Consider the following 16,613-nt stretch of genomic DNA (forward strand, 5'->3'; position numbering starts at 1 on the left):
GGAACAGCAAGAGGGTGTGCTCCGTGTGTCTGGGAACAGCAGGAGGTGGTGCTCTCTGTGTCTAGGAGCATCATGAGGGGGTGCTCTCTGTGCCTAGGAGGAGCAAGAGGGATTGCTCTCTGTGTCTAGGAGGAGCAGGAGGGGGTTCTTTCCGTGTCAAGGAGGAGAAAAAGGGGATGCTCTCTATGTCTAGGAAGAGACGAAAGGGGGTGCTCTCTGTGTCTAGGAGGAGTAGGAGGGGTTCTCTGTGTGTCTAGGAGGAGAAGAAGGGGATGCACTCTGTGTCTAGGAGGAGCAGGAGGGGTCGCTCTCTGTGTCTAGGAGGAGCAGGAGGGGGTGCTCTCTGTGTCTGGGACGAGCAGGAGGGGGTGTTCTCTTTTTCTAGGAGTTGACGAAGGGTGCTCTGTGTGTCTAGGAGGAGCAGGAGGGGGTGCTCTCTGTGTCCTGGAGGAGCAGGAGGTGGTGCTCTCTGTGTGTAGAAGGAGCAAGTGGGGGTGCTCTTTGTGTCTAGGAGGAGGAAGAGGTGGTGCTCTCTGTGTCAAGGAGGAGCAGGAGGTGGTGCTATCTTTGTCTAGGAGGAGCAGGAGGGGTCTCTCTGTCTCTGGGAAGAGAAGGAGGGGTTCTCTCTGTGTCTAGGTGGAGCAGGAGGGTGTGCTCTTTGTGTGCGGGAGGAGCAGGAGGGGGTGCTCTCTGTGTCAAGGAGCATCATGATGGGGTGCTGTCTGTGTCTAAGAGAAGCAGGAGGGAGTGCTCTCTATGTCTAGGAGGAGCAGGAGGGGTTCTCCCTGTGTCTTGGAAGAGCAGGAGGGGTTCTGTCTGTGTCAAATAGGAGCAGGAGGTGGTGCTATCTTTGTCTAGGAGGAGCAGGAGGGGTCTCTCTGTCTCTGGGAAGAGAAGGAGGGGTTCTCTCTGTGTCTAGGAGGAGCAGGAGGGTGTGCCCTGTGTGTGCGGGAGGAGCAGGAGGTGGTGCTATCTTTGTCTAGGAGGAGCAGGAGGGTGTGCTTTTTGTGTGCGGGAGGAGCAGGAGGTGGTGCTCTCTGTGTGTAGAAGGAGCAAGTGGGGGTGCTCTTTGTGTCTAGGAGGAGGAAGAGGTGGTGCTCTCTGTGTCAAGGAGGAGCAGGAGGTGGTGCTATCTTTGTCTAGGAGGAGCAGGAGGGGTCTCTCTGTCTCTGGGAAGAGAAGGAGGGGTTCTCTCTGTGTCTAGGTGGAGCAGGAGGGTGTGCTCTTTGTGTGCGGGAGGAGCAGGAGGGGGTGCTCTCTGTGTCTAGGAGCATCATGATGGGGTGCTGTCTGTGTCTAAGAGAAGCAGGAGGGAGTGCTCTCTATGACTAGGAGGAGCAGGAGGGGTTCTCCCTGTGTCTTGGAAGAGCAGGAGGGGTTCTGTCTGTGTCAAATAGGAGCAGGAGGTGGTGCTATCTTTGTCTAGGAGGAGCAGGAGGGGTCTCTCTGTCTCTGGGAAGAGAAGGAGGGGTCTCTCTGTCTCTGGGAAGAGAAGGAGGGGTTCTCTCTGTGGCTAGGAGGAGCAGGAGGGTGTGCCCTGTGTGTGCGGGAGGAGCAGGAGGTGGTGCTATCTTTGTCTAGGAGGAGCAGGAGGGTGTGCTTTTTGTGTGCGGGAGGAGCAGGAGGTGGTGCTATCTTTGTCTAGGAGGAGCAGGAGGGGTCTCTCTGTCTCTTGGAAGAGAAGGAGGGGTTCTCTCTGTGTCTAGGTGGAGCAGGAGGGTGTGCTCTGTGTGTGCGGGAGGAGCAGGAGGTGGTGCTATCTTTGTCTAGGAGGAGCAGGAGGGGTCTCTCTGTCTCTGGGAAGAGAAGGAGGGGTTCTCCCTGTGTCTAGGTGGAGCAGGAGGGTGTGCTCTGTGTGTGCGGGAGGAGGAGGAGGTGGTGCTATCTTTGTCTAGGAGGAGCAGGAGGGGTCTCTCTGTCTGTGGGAAGAGAAGGAGGGGTTCTCTCTGTGTCTAGGTGGAGCAGGAGGGTGTGCTCTTTGTGTGCGGGAGGAGCAGGAGGTGGTGCTATCATTGTCTAAGAGGAGCAGGAGGGGTCTCTCTGTCTCTGGGAAGAGAAGGAGGGGTTCTCTCTGTGTCTAGGTGGAGCAGGAGGGTGTGCTCTTTGTGTGCGGGAGGAGCAGGAGGGGGTGCTCTCTGTGTCTAGGAGCATCATGAGGGGGTGCTGTCTGTGTCTAAGAGAAGCAGGAGGGAGTGCTCTCTATGTCTAGGAGGAGCAGGAGGGGTGATCTCTGTGTCTAGGAGTAGCAGGAGGGGGTGCTCCCTGTGTCTAGGGGGAGCAGGAGAAGGTGCTCTCTGTGTCTTGGAAGAGTAGGAGGTGTCTGTCTGTGTCTGAGAGGAGCGGGAAGGGGTGTCTCTTTGTGTAGGAGTAGCAGGAGGGGGTGCTCTCTGTATCTGGGAGGAGCAGGAGGGGGTGCTATATTTGTGTGTGAGGAGGAGGAGGGGATGCTGTTTGTGTCTAGGAGGAGGAGGAGGGGTGCTCTCTGTGTCTATGAGGAGCAGGAGGTGTTGCTCTCTGTGTCTAAGAGGAGCAGAAGGAGGTGCTATCTGTGCCTAGGAAGAGCAGGAGGGGTTCTTTCTGTGTCTGAGAGGAGCAGGAAGGGTGTCTTGTTATCTAGGAGGAGGGGGGGGTGCTCTCTGTGTCTTGGAGGAGCAGGAGGGGGTGCTATCTTTGTGTGGGAGGAGCAGGAGGGGATAATGAGTGATCCTAATATGAAAGCTGGTACCGAAGGGACGGAATGCGTGAGAGATATGTAAAAAAGCTGTTGTCCTGTGATATACAGAGCCTTACCAGCTGCTGGAAATTTCCACATAGTCCTTCAGGTGGAGAAAAGACGAATCAAATGTCGGGGCAATGACAAACATCATTGTGCCTCTATTTCTCTTGTTTAGGCTTTCTCGATTTCCTGTTTTGCATTTACAACATACATTATAAACATAATGTACATACTTTCGCTGCAGGAATGGCAACCGCGCCTGGACATATACAGATTGTTTCTGGTGAAATAGCAAAAGTACAGGTAAGTGTTAACCCTACCAATTCATAACTGTTTGATTGGCATCGTAAATCAGAAAACATAAAGAAAAACTTCATGGATAAAATCTTCTGGTTTATTGCATTGAACGACGTTTGTTAAACAACGTTTAATATAGATTCTTACACAGTTATCTACTTCAGCTTGACGGTATAAGAATCTACATCGAAATGTTTCTCAATTTAATATAGGATCAACCATTTGATATACTCGAGAGGATTGGGGGTGAGGCTGGGATTTTGTAATATCGATATGAGATATTTATTCAGCTACAGCTACAAAGCCAGATACTTTTTTTAAAGACAATGACTATTTTTGTGGCGGGCATTTTTTTCTTCAGTTTGAAGCATAATAATTCTTTTCACGAATTTTCTGTAAAATTTAGTTTTTTCGATAAAATCCCTAAAGCAGAAATTGTTATTCATAAAGTTGTATGTTTTCTTATCTAACAATTCATTATTTTGGTTTGACAGTATTGATGTTATAACATACATTATAATATAGTTCTTGTCAAGCAAGCGAAATGATTTTCTTGCAGGCTGACGTCCTGGTGAACACAACCGGGACTGATGTCAACCTCCTGGCTGGAACCGTCTCCTACACCTTCCTGGAGGCAGGAGGGAAGAGGCTGCAGGAGGAGCTGACCAGAGCATGTCCTTCTGGACTGAAAGTCGGCGGCATAGCTCAGACCACGGGAGGGAAACTACAGTGCCAGAAAGTGTTCCACGTTGTGTTAAGGCAGTGGATGAATAAAAATGATGCAGCTGAATCGGTATGGGTGTAAACAGACTATATAAGTATACTTCATATACTTTCAATGCATGTATATATAGGGAACTCTTAGTCACAAATACGTCAAGTGTATAAGACTAAAAGTTGTTTTACTACAATCAGTGGTAAGAAATTAATCCTCTGATTACAATTTCATTTGTTTCAAGCGACATTTTGTGTATGGCAATAGAAGTTTATTACCATGTAAAGACAAATTTGGATATGATTTGGTTTATCCACTTTGGTTTGTAAAACGTAATGTTTATATGACGTGGATATTGAAGCCAATCACTTTACATCCAGGGAACATCACTGGCGAACTATGTATCATAACATAACTTATCGATCCTTTCCAAGATCCTGAAGAATGTCGTCACCCAGTGTCTGCAAAAAGCGTCTGAGGAAGGCTTCAAGAGCATTGCCTTCCCTGCTCTTGGCTCCGGCTTTCACAGGTTCCCTGGAAATAGGTCAGCTGACATTATGATCACAGCAGCTGATATGTTCTTGAAAACTGGTTCTTCTCTTACCTCAGTCACAATTGTCCTTCACCCATCGAACGATATATTAAGAAAGGTGAGACCAACGTTTTTTTAAATGTGGATATCTGGTGTAGAGACAAGAGTTTGAGTGAGCCTGGTCCTAGAACTTAGTGCTGACAAAAACAAGGATCAAAGTCAGGAAGAACCTACTTTCCACACTTTCGACAGATAATGCTCTGAACTGTGTTATGTGGATAGAGATTATTATAAAATTATTATTCTTACTACTCACAGTTGCTTGGTTTTGTAGTCAGAAATTATACAGTAGACCCAGACTGTGAATTAGTGTTCTCTATATGTTGACATACTACTCAAAATGTGCTTAGGATCACCACTTTTAAGGGTAATATGTCAAATTGTGTGCATCTATTGAAATAGCCAAAGACAACAATTCGTGAAGACATGTTTTATGAACAAACGTTAGTTGTCATGTGCCAACAAACAACATCTGATCAATAATCAGTCAGGTCGCCCATCATCATTGTGCTCCGGGATATTTCAATCTCCAATTGTGGGATGATATTTTGATAACATCCACACTTGATCCTTAGCAAAATATGAGTAGTATATACGGAATAGAAAAATAGTATTAAGCGAACTTTTTGTTAATTCCTGAAATATAATATTTACAATACAGGAACACATGAAGGTAATCATCTTTTTATCATATAATATTAATTACTCTTAAAATATTTGAAGTTGAAGACATATTATTATTCACAATAGTAACTTAGAACAGGCCCATGTATGTTATTGTGTTAAATGATTTTCAGCCATGTTTGCCTACATTAGCACTCAAATCGGTAACCACTGTCTGATCATTTAGGTAATCGAGCAAGGTATTGAGCAAGTTAGTTTCACGTCGATTTTCAGAGCTTACATTGGCATATATATTGGATCGCGATACTACGTTAGTCAGTTTGGTATATCGCATCAATAACAAGATACATTATATGTTCTCTGCCAAAAAAACTGCATAAGTGATTTTATATGTATATTTTATCTATCATACAAGTACTCAACAGATGGTAATCGATTGTTCAAAATTGGCACATACCACTGTCATTGACCCAGGTTCCATAAGGAACACCTGGAACAGTAGATTTGAAAGATGACGGTCATCTGTTGAAGCAATCAGATCCTGAATTGTGGCGTGGGGAATTTTTAACGAATGTTCACCCACACTGCCTGTAGTATCTCTGCCGACTGTCAGAGGTTCGATGGTTGTGGCTGACGTGCTTGAAATCGTTGATCTGCTGCATCCAGTAAATGTTCGATTGGGTTTAAATCTGGACAACTGGAGGGCCATGGCAGGACCTTTTGGGAAAATGACGTTTGCGTGAGGCATAATGGGAAGGGCGTGTTGTCGAAGAATCTTATCTCTTGTAACGTTCTGCTAATGACTTCTCGAGAACTTGCACCAAGTCTGTTCTACCATTTTAGGAGATGGCTATCCAAATCATCACACTATCACCACCAAACCTGTCCACTTCATGTGTGCAGTTTCATGCATAACGTTCCCCGTAACGCCTGTAAACACGACCTCTACCATCTGCATGGCGAAAATTACAAATCAGGACTCGTCAATAAAACAAACTTGTCTCCATCACAGTTGTGGCCATACTCTGTGACTCTGACACCATTGACGTCCAGCTCGCATATCGTCAGCCCGCAATAAGTTCCTCACTGTCTATGCTGATATCCTATGCTACCTGGTATTGCCGTAGTTGTAGAGATTGTCGTGGTGGTCCTTTCAGGTAAGTGTCAGCTGTATGAATCTGTCATGTGCTGTGTAAGTGATACGTGGTCGACCGGATCTGGGAAGGTCACGTTTTGTTCTGGTTGTCTGATATCGGTTCAACGGTCTTGAAATGGTGCTTGGTGCTACGTGGAAAAACCGGGCAGCAGCTGATTATGATTGCAGTCGGCCAATATGAGGACAGTCTGGCTGACAGTCTATTGCAAAATTGTGTTCAACTGCCAAGAACTACAGCTCTTAGAGTTTACTGCCAGTACTTTCACAGCTCATACATCAGTTGCTCTTTCAAGAAGCTATTATTATATATGTTGACATTCCGTCGAAGATAAACTCAATATAAAACAATTTGAAAGGATCATCACTACCATTTCCAACCCTTCCTTGCAAAATATTTAAAAGCATATCAACATTTTCAGGAATTCGAGGCAAGAAGCAATAGATGTCAGGTGACACATGCCAACACACTACTTAAGGAGGTTGCCCTAGCAAGCAAAACTCGAGACACCAAAAGTAAATATGTTTCAATTTTTCGGACATGTAATGAATTTTAACAATAGTTTGCATACATTTGTTGTAGAGATATCATATTGAATATATAGGGGACCCACCATATATAATATTCTGCGGTGGGGGACGGAATACTTCCCGTCCCAGTCATTTTCATCTGTGATAGGAATGGCATCTTTTTCATCAACAACACTAATATCTTCAGGGCATCCAGCAAGCCAAGTTGAAAACTTACAACTGTGGTTGAAACCGGAGGACATTGTTTGCATTTTTGTTGTAGAAAATATTTATAAAAAATCATCTGGCCCATAATTTGAAAGGATTGGTCGCTAGGTTTATTAACATGTAGAGATATTCTTTATAAGTGCCATTCAGGGGTGAAATGGAAACCATTCCTTACTGTCAGGTGTTTGTAACTTATTATATTATCTTTTGTTACATCCGTTTAAATTTCTTAACATTACTTCATATGAATTACTCCCCGTGAGGAATGTAGGACAGTACAATGTCGACTTGCTTGTCCATCAGTGATGTGACGTGTCATCTTACCTCGACAATGTTTGATGTTGCTAATTCTTTTAAACGCCTGTTTGGAATCAATTATTTTTAACATTCAGCCTTGATATATTTGACATTATATTGTTTATTCACAAAAAAGTGTTAGGCCGTAGGCCTTTTACACAGAACTATTTACAGAGAGAGGGAGAAAAAAGAATAACCACTATTTTACATATATATCCATATCCATACACATTCATACACATACACATGCATATATAACAAATAAATATTTACACTGCATGCAATGAACGAAGTCGAAAAGCTTTGTAAACGTAGACTGCTAGATTTCTTATGATTTTAAAGTTAGTGGATGACATAAGAGCATTAAATTTATTTTTGGAAGGGGTTGTTAAATATTTAGGAGGAATGTATTCAGCTCTTATATCACTATAAGCATTGCATATAAGCACCAAAAAATATTCTCAATAAAATTCTGGTTACAAATAAAACACAGTCTCTGTTCTCTAATTTCCTTAATATATCGACCGGTCTCAATTCGCAGCCGATGGGAGGAGCATCTCAACTGAGCAAGTGTAGCTCTGAATTTTGAAACATTTACAACACTGATATAGCTTTCTAAGCCAAATGAAATTTTGTAAAGAGAGTAACTGTGGGATTTAGTGCTAGCTGCATGTCAATCTTGCTCAGATGAGGCTTTTAAACGGTTTACAAATTCCGAAATAAAACTTCTACTATTATTACTAAATTGCATCTCCCATATGTAGCCAAAACCAAACGAATAGAGAATGTGTTTGATTTTAGAGACCCAGTTGATCTTACCATTATTAGCATCAGGTACTAATAATCTATAACATTTCTTAACTAATCTATTTTCAGGCAAATGTAAAATTCTGTACCAACAAGTAACTACATGCTTATAAGCACATATGTACATAGGATACCTTCCGCATTCCCCCCTTACCACATGATTTGATAAAGATTGTTTAACCCCAAGAAAGCATTTACATGCTAGTACCTTGATTTGCCCTTATTCTTTGTAAGTATCTACACCCCAAATCTCGGCACCGTATATATTTTAGAATAAAATATCTTCAAACACAAGTCATAAGGAAGAGGTTGAAGCATTTTTAGAGACTTAATGACACCAAATAGGACCTTTTTAGCTTGTAAAGCAGCACTTTTAACATGCAAAGACCAGGAGAGAGTTTTTAAAAGAATGGTACCGAGATATTTATAAGAACTTACACACTGAAGTTTTTTACCCTTGTAATACCACTTTTCATATCTTGATAAAATACCCCCATTTTTAAATACCACTACCTTAGTTTTATCCAAGTTGACTGTCAGATGATAGTTACTACAAACACTTCCCAGAGCTTTTTCCGCGTTTTTGAAGGCCATAAACAGTATCAGCAATAAATGCAACATCAGCAGCAAACAATAGAAAAATCTGTACAGTGTCAGGTTGTAGCTGTACACCTGGAGTGCATGTTGATTCTATATACAAAGCTAAGTTTATTAAAATATATTAAAAAAATGAAATTTACGCAGCCTTGCCAAAGTCCTAGAGGGCAATTAAAACATTCTGTAAAACAATTTCTGATCTGAACACAGCTTTTAACACAGGAATAGATGGATTCTAATGCATTTAACATTTTTTGGGACACACCTCTGGATTTAAGAACTAGCCATAGTTTAGATCTATTTACAAAATCGAAAGCCTTTTTAAAGTCAACAAAAAGAACATATAATTTACCACGCTTCTTATACAAATAATGCTGGATTACAGACTGCAGAATAAATATATTATCAATAGTACTATAACCTTTCCTAAAACCAGCTTGAGAGTCATACGCATTTTATCATACGCATCAGACCAGAATGTTAGTCTTGAATTAAGTATAGATACATAAAGTTTACAAAAAGTGTTGAGCAAGGAGATACCACGGTAGTTATTGGGGTTTGAGTAATTGCCCTTCTTATGCAGAGGTATGATAAGACCAGTACACCACGACTCAGGAAACGAACCATTTTCAAATAAAATGTTAAACAAGGTTGTTAGGTATGGTACTATTAAATCACTTAATGCTTTGAAAATATCAGAAATAAGAGAATCATTTCCTGGCGACTTACATTTTTTTAATTGATTGATAGCTTGCAACACTTCATCTTCAGTTATACGGCTGTCAAGGATAGAACATGTGTCATCATCAAAAGGATAATCTTCACCATCTTCTATGGTATCATGAGAAAAGACGGTATGCATATGTTGGAATAAGTTTTTAAAATGCGAAAACCAGTCACTAATGGGGACAGACGATTACCTTTCTTCAGCACCAGTGTATTTTCTTAACATTTCCCGAAATGTTTTGCAGTTATTGATACTGGATGAAAGTCTGTCACGAATCAAATCATTAAAAGCTCTTTTCTTACACCTTACGATATCCTTATACGTTTTACGCTGCAGTGAATAGGCTTGTAACGAAACATTATCCTTTTTCCTATCAAAAACATCTAGTAGTCGGAAGGCTTTTCTTCTGTGATAATCACATTCTTTATCAAACCACGGCCTGTCGCGTCCATAACGCTGAAGAATCCTACGCTTTGTAAAATCTGCTGCCTTCGACAAAGCGTCCGTATATTTACTAATTGCTGCATTTATGTCTGTTAACATAGTCAATAACGCTTGAGCCTGTAGGGGACACAAACGTAAAATCTCCAACACTGGCATCAGATCAACAACGAGCATTAAGTACAGACAAGTTTAGAGAAGCACACATATTAAGCAAAATTCGCCCAAATTTGTTTACAGTCTTATCGGATGAAAATCGCTGTGCGCAAATACCCTCACAGAGAAAATGACACTTGTCAATGTGCAGAGCTCTCATTATATCGTCCTCAACAAAATCAAAGTCTGTTCCAGTGCGGGCGTTGAAGTCGCCCCCGAGGAGGATAGAGACGTCCTCCACTTGTAGTACATCTATTAACGCATCCTGGAGTATAGATACGCCGCACTTGTTGGCTTTATTGACATACCAATTTGACTTCTCTGGATTGATGTATACACAACCTATAAGAGTGTCCTTAGCATTATTACATACAGATTTCTTTAGCAAAATGAAAACACAGTTGTCACATATTTTTTACCATAAAATGGATTTTGAAAGTGTGTTTTTTATTAACAATGTAATACCACCGGATAGCCTACCTTGTTTGGAGATTTGACAAGCATCAACATTAAAGTAAACATATTCAGGGAACTCCTTTGAAAAGTCGTAAGCTTTAAGCCAGGTGTCACACATCCCTATAATTGTAAATGTACGTATTTAATTAAGGAATTCATTGTCATTGAGTTTTGATAGCAATCCGTTGACATTCCAAAATAGTAAGTTCAGATCAATAACACGGTTTTTGCTTGAGCTGTCGTCGCACCCCTATGTTTTTTACCCTTGTTGCGTCGTGAACGGGGAGAACGTCCCTGATTACCCACTCTGTCATTGCCAATGTCGATGCTGCTACCTGTATTATCATAGCCCACGTTTCCCTGGTTGCTGTCGTCACGAGCGGGACGTCGGTCTGTAACGAATAGCTTGCCATACTTGTAGTAGCCGAATTTGTTGGCGTCCTTCAGCTCCTGCAGTTCTCCCGCTGGCGTTTCGTCGAGTCACTGGATATGCCAAATTTCTTTGACTTAAGTTTTTCACGGAGACCAAGCGCCCATACTTTGTCTTCTGAATATAAGAACTTAACTATCATCGGTTTGGGCGATTTACCACTCTTGTTACCCAATCTGTGTGCAGCAATAATACTATCGGCGCCGATAGGATTAGAGTTTTCATCTTCACTCGCACAGGCATTTGACACATCACACACATAATTCTTACATGCGTTGGTAGTTTCGCGGGTTTTTTCAGACAGTCCATACAAGATAACATATTTATAACAGATATATTTGACATATTGCTGGCTACACATAAACAACAACATAACCCAGGCACTAAGATGTTAATTACACACTGTTACTGTTTCATTGACTGCAGGTCTGACGATCAGGTTTATTCTTGGGTTCCCTGCTCAGACCAAGGTATGTTCAGAAAAGTATTTAGTTATAATAAACACAATATGTTACCATTTATAATCTTGATCTACATACAAACTACTGAAAATGATAAATAATCAACAACTGAAAGTAATTAGTAGGTAACATGAGAGAAAAAGGTCCATAATATGCATTCTTATGACATAACGTCAAACGTTTAGGCTGATGCCCTGGTCAACACAACCCAGGCTGACCTGAATCTGTCCGTTGGTGCCGTGTCTGTATCTTTGCTTGAAACTGGAGGTCAGGTTCTTCAAGTCGAGTGCAGACAGCAGTACCCATCGGGTGTAAAGGCAGGGACAGTGATACTGACACGAGGTGGGAAGCTTGCATGCAAGAAAGTATTCCATGTCGTTCTAGAAGAGTGGGCACAGACGAACAAGAAAACACTGGAGGTAAGTAATAACTGTCCATCATATACAACACTTGGTACAAAACACTGACTGACAATGACGTACATCTTATGTAAAGCAGCATAACCGGTGTGGACTACCAAATGTAAATATACCTGATGTAATGGTGAGATGCTACGAATATTAAAGCTGTGAATATTAATGTGAATACAAAGACACAAACAGATGTATTAGTTTGTTTGTTTCTTTGTTGTTTAACGCCGCACTCAGCATTATTTCAGCTATATGACGGCGGTCTGTAAATAATCGAGTATAGACCAGACAATCCAGTGACTGTCATCATGAACGTCGATCCACGCAGTTGGGATGGATGACATGTATGAAACCAAGTCAGCGAGCCTGACCACACGATTCCGTTGGTCGCCTCTTACGACAAGCATAGTCGTCTTTTACGACAAGTATGGGTTGCTGAAGTCCGATTCTACCCCGGATTTTCAGATGTATTAAACTGATATGCATGTGTCGCGGTTACTGTAAAATATTGAATATTTTTAGTTAGACATGAATTTATAGTGTGAAGGTTGATATTCTTGCACTTATCCTAATATATTGGTTACCAAGTCGAAGGATTTATCAAAGATGGTCCATGATAATGAGATAATATGAACACAATCTGCTACTACTTCAATCAGCTCTCGACAGTGGCTGCATTTTTTACGTCCGATTTACACTGTAATATATTTCTGTCTTTTTAACTCGAAAAAAATGTATAATTCAATGTATTTGTTAATGGTCGACAGAACCTTGCATCAATAGTAACAAAATGTTTAGAAGAGGCATCAAAGCAGAGCTTCAAATCAATCGGCTTTCCAATCCTGGGAACTGGTTATGCTGGATATCCCCCTGAAACGTCAGCCACAGTCATGATGTCAGCATTCAAGAATTTCATAGACAGCCATCTAAAAACCTCCCTGGAAACCGTATCTGTTGTTGTTCATCCGAAGGACGAAAGCCTAAGAAAGGTGCATATATTTGGACAGTGACACATAATGTATTATACGCATTATTATATAACATGCAGGTTAACTTCATTCAAATTGCAAACATATATGCATATATTTAAAAGAAATACGTAATACATAATTTCAGAATTATTTTACGATTGTAAACTCACCTGACTTTGTTTTATGGTCTGGTTCTCCATTGTAAACTTTGAAAACATGGCCTTTACTTTTTTACTTTTCTCTATTTAAGAAATGGAATGAAATGTTGATGTGTTGTTTATAGTGGGGCTCGTTATGTTCCGGTTTTTTGGTTGCAATATTTTAAATGTTAAACTGAATATTATGATCGCTTTTTCACTGACTCGACCTGCAAACGTCACCTCCTCTTTAACACCTGAATCTGCACATTTAAAAGTTAGTTTTTGTGAAACCTATATGGCATAAGAAACTAATTTCCATATAGTGCACACTGGGCCGAGAGTTCTTCATAAAAATAATTTAACTGTTGTGCATTGATACAATGTTGTTGAACAGTACATGTACATATTACATCCATTGTTTCAGATTCAGAAACAATGTTAAAATCAAGTTGCTGGTTTAATATTTATCAGCTCGTAGTTTCAAAATGAATGTACAAAATATTCATATATCAATGCTGATAGCAACGCATGTGTGTTGTTAGTTTGTTGTTTAACGCAAGCGGTCTGAAACTAATCGAGTTCAAACCAGACAATCCAGTGACTGACACCTTGAGTTTTTTGTGTAGATTGTAGAAGCACACGTTAGCAAGATCGAAGAACAAAGTAAGTATTCCCTGTCTCTTAACATTATTCTCATCCTCATATTCATATTCATCCAGTGATCCAATACATCGAAAGCATCTATTTGAATATTGTTAAAATGGAGTCACATGGTTTGCTTGAGAAGTATAGATGATGGGGATACTGGACCACCCCATCTGGACTGGGACCAGCTCCTGCAAATGCTTACATGGGTTCTTAAGTTTTGTGATGACCATCCAATGATCGTCATATATCAATATACAACTCTATATCGAGGAAACCTTTAAACAAAATAATAATGAAAATATTCTCAATTATTTTTACCAATACACAATTGATTACCATATTTGGATAGTTTTGCATCCGTGATAAGATATACGCCTTGCGGTAATTTTTGCCATTGATAATTTTGGTGTGGCACATAAGTGGCCCGGCAGCTTTCCCAAGTCCCTGTGTTAGCGTGTTATTGTCCATTGTTATACACTTATGTGTACAATTATCTGAACGGATTTGTTTTTGGTAACGGAACACCAATATTAATTAATAATGGCTAACATTTACTATAGCCTGAAAGGATGTTGGAAGGTAAAGGGGAAATACAAAACCTAGTTGCAGCGGCTAAGATATCTGAAGATGTTGCTAAGGATTGATTGAAGAAGCAAGCAATATAACAAATACACTTGCCACCACCAAGATATATACTGAGGAAAATGTTTGATATTTTCACAACTGATGAAATTCATCAGGCTGACCTCTTGTTTCTTCTGCATGATAAGGTAAGGTAAGATGTAGCTAGTCGGTACAAATAGGCTGAACCATTAACCTAATGCACTGGGCTACATAAATAAATGTGAGCCGCATAAGTTTTTTCGAGTAGATCCCGGACGCGAGTTTATGGGATCAGTTGCTAAACTATTAACAAAGCATGATGTCACAATTAGGCGTGGTGAAAAAGAGGTCCATTGTAGCCATGTTATTGTTGGAAAGATTTAACTGAACATTATAGCAGAATATTCATGATTGTGGGTTCAAATCCCGGTTCTCCCCGATTATGTTTCTAGGTTTGTCAGCACCATACCCGTACTCATGGGTTTCACCGAAGTGGTAAACGTCTGAGACCTGCATCACTTCGGGCCTTCCTCCCACATTAAGCTGACACGTCGTGATATAACTGTACTACTGTTAAAAGCGGCGTTAAACCAAACTCTCAGTCACTTATAGTTATAGAATGCCTGGCCACATGCATACCAAACATACGTGTAGCCCATCTGCCTTCATGCATACCACACATAAAACTGTAAAGCCTGCCTGCATTCATGCATACCACACACAGTTGTATCCTGCGCTCTCGATGGCACTCACCACAACAACATACAAGAGTCAGTTCACCTGAAAAGACACGTAAAGGAATAATAGCATTTAACTCACTGATGTTTTAAATGTCCCCCACATATGCCCTGAATTCCGTAAACCTGATCTAACAACTTTTGAACAAGAATCGTATGACGCTCTTTGAAATCATCGAAGAACGAGCATGATAGATTATAGTTCAAATATTTGGATTTTGCTGGAATATTGCTGGACATGAATAGAAAGTTGACTGTTGGAAAGTGGAAATAATCAATTTTTCATACATTCTTGAGGATAGTTTTTGTCACTGGATCTTTATGCATAGATATTAATATGAACAATAATGGTCGCTTTCACGGGTCCTTTTTATTCCTAATTCATGTGGGTAAAACGGTAGTAGGGATTTGGCTGCTTGACCAATATTGAAAGATATCAGATCATTGATATACCTGAACCCTTAGATAAACTTCCTAGCCGAATTTAACTAATAGAATATAATCCAATACTGCCAAGACTGGTCAAGCAGTCTCTTTCTCCTTGGAAGAAGACGAAGCAGATAATGTAGATGGAATTACATATTAGTGCTGTGTTGTGAAACATTCAGGTTGTGACAGTTTTTACTTTTATCTGTTTATAGGTGATTCATCAACGAATGCAGTGATCGATAGCTTAATAAGAGTAAGTATTGCCTTTCATTACAAAAATAGTTTATTCTTAGCATTTACATTTACTATTTCTATGGTATCATTTCGTTTCACTAACCCGGGCACAAAACATTATATGTCGGCAAAAAATAAGTTTGTTTGGGCTTTGTATATCTATAAGTGATACACAATGAAAATCATTCTTTTAACATACCAAACAAAATGAGTCAACAATAGACAACGTTTACTTCAAGATGTTTTCAAAGATAGTGAGATTCATCAAAGTTGAGCATGCACTGTTAAAACAATATTTGATATCACTCATAATGCAATAAGTAATAATATCAGTGCACCTGTATCAACCTATTTATTTTCATGTCCAAAAACAGACGTTTGTCTGCTCATTTCTCTGGAGTGCATTTATGCCCGCCATCTCCTTCACAATGTCACACTCACACAGCGGATCGCTCTTTGCTGGATATCCAGTCGAAACGTCCACACTTGTCACTGGAGAAAAGGAAGCTTTGGAAGGAAGTGAGGTCAAGTATTTTGATCTGACAAACAGTCCCATCAATGGCAAGACGCCAGAGTACAACCACTACAGAGAGGTCGAGTCTCAGTTCTTCAGTTTCTTATCTAAAGACAATGTCAACAGGTGACAATGTGGTAACACTAGGCATGCTAATAAATACCCTATTGACACATGTACAGCAACAGCTGTATTAATATGGAATTCTACTATGTCATTGAAGAATGCTTGAGTTTGATTGGTTCAAAAGAGGTATCCCCTTACTAGCATTTTGTCATAAAATGTGCTTATGAATATCTCTATATAGCACGCAGATCGAAAAGTGGCTCGGTTACAAATTAACACAAGAGGTATCTACTGCATGAATTTTATAAACACAGTAGGTTTATCTCCTAATTACAGTAGCTGAATCGATCAAAAGAGGTCCTGGACATTCAGTTTGCTCACAAACATTCACACAATATGCGTTCGTTTGTTGACTAACGCCATAACTTGGGAAGATATATATGTGTCTGTGTGTGTCTGTGTCTGTGTATAGGTTTACATATTTTCATTTGCAGACACACGTTCAGTTTGACAAAAGTGGAATATGTGGTGAATCCTATACTTTTCAAGAGATTCAGGTAAGCATACATAGATTTATACCATATAATCTACTGTCACCTGTGGAATTTATTAATGTTTATATAAAATACATCATAAGATTGGTAGTCAGCAGCA

At 40.5% G+C, this 16,613-nt stretch overlaps 1 protein-coding gene across 1 annotated transcript in view; it reads left to right on the plus strand.

Annotated features, from left to right (window-relative positions):
• The window catches only part of LOC139474120 (uncharacterized), a 36,986-nt gene that overhangs the window by 15,874 nt on the left and 4,499 nt on the right, over positions 1–16,613 (plus strand). The window contains exons 2-10 of the mRNA XM_071256994.1: positions 2,961–3,019; positions 3,573–3,806; positions 4,163–4,378; positions 6,520–6,613; positions 11,173–11,216; positions 13,355–13,391; positions 15,358–15,398; positions 15,754–16,019; positions 16,454–16,516. Coding sequence (XP_071113095.1) covers positions 2,963–3,019; positions 3,573–3,806; positions 4,163–4,378; positions 6,520–6,613; positions 11,173–11,216; positions 13,355–13,391; positions 15,358–15,398; positions 15,754–16,019; positions 16,454–16,516 — 1,052 coding nt within the window. The 5' untranslated portion in view covers positions 2,961–2,962. The remainder of the gene's footprint in view (positions 1–2,960; positions 3,020–3,572; positions 3,807–4,162; positions 4,379–6,519; positions 6,614–11,172; positions 11,217–13,354; positions 13,392–15,357; positions 15,399–15,753; positions 16,020–16,453; positions 16,517–16,613) is intronic.

This window comes from Haliotis cracherodii, unplaced genomic scaffold (genome assembly GCF_022045235.1).
Source record: "Haliotis cracherodii isolate W230 unplaced genomic scaffold, xgHalCrac1.p SCAF_3, whole genome shotgun sequence".
Classification (NCBI taxonomy): domain Eukaryota; kingdom Metazoa; phylum Mollusca; class Gastropoda; order Lepetellida; family Haliotidae; genus Haliotis; species Haliotis cracherodii.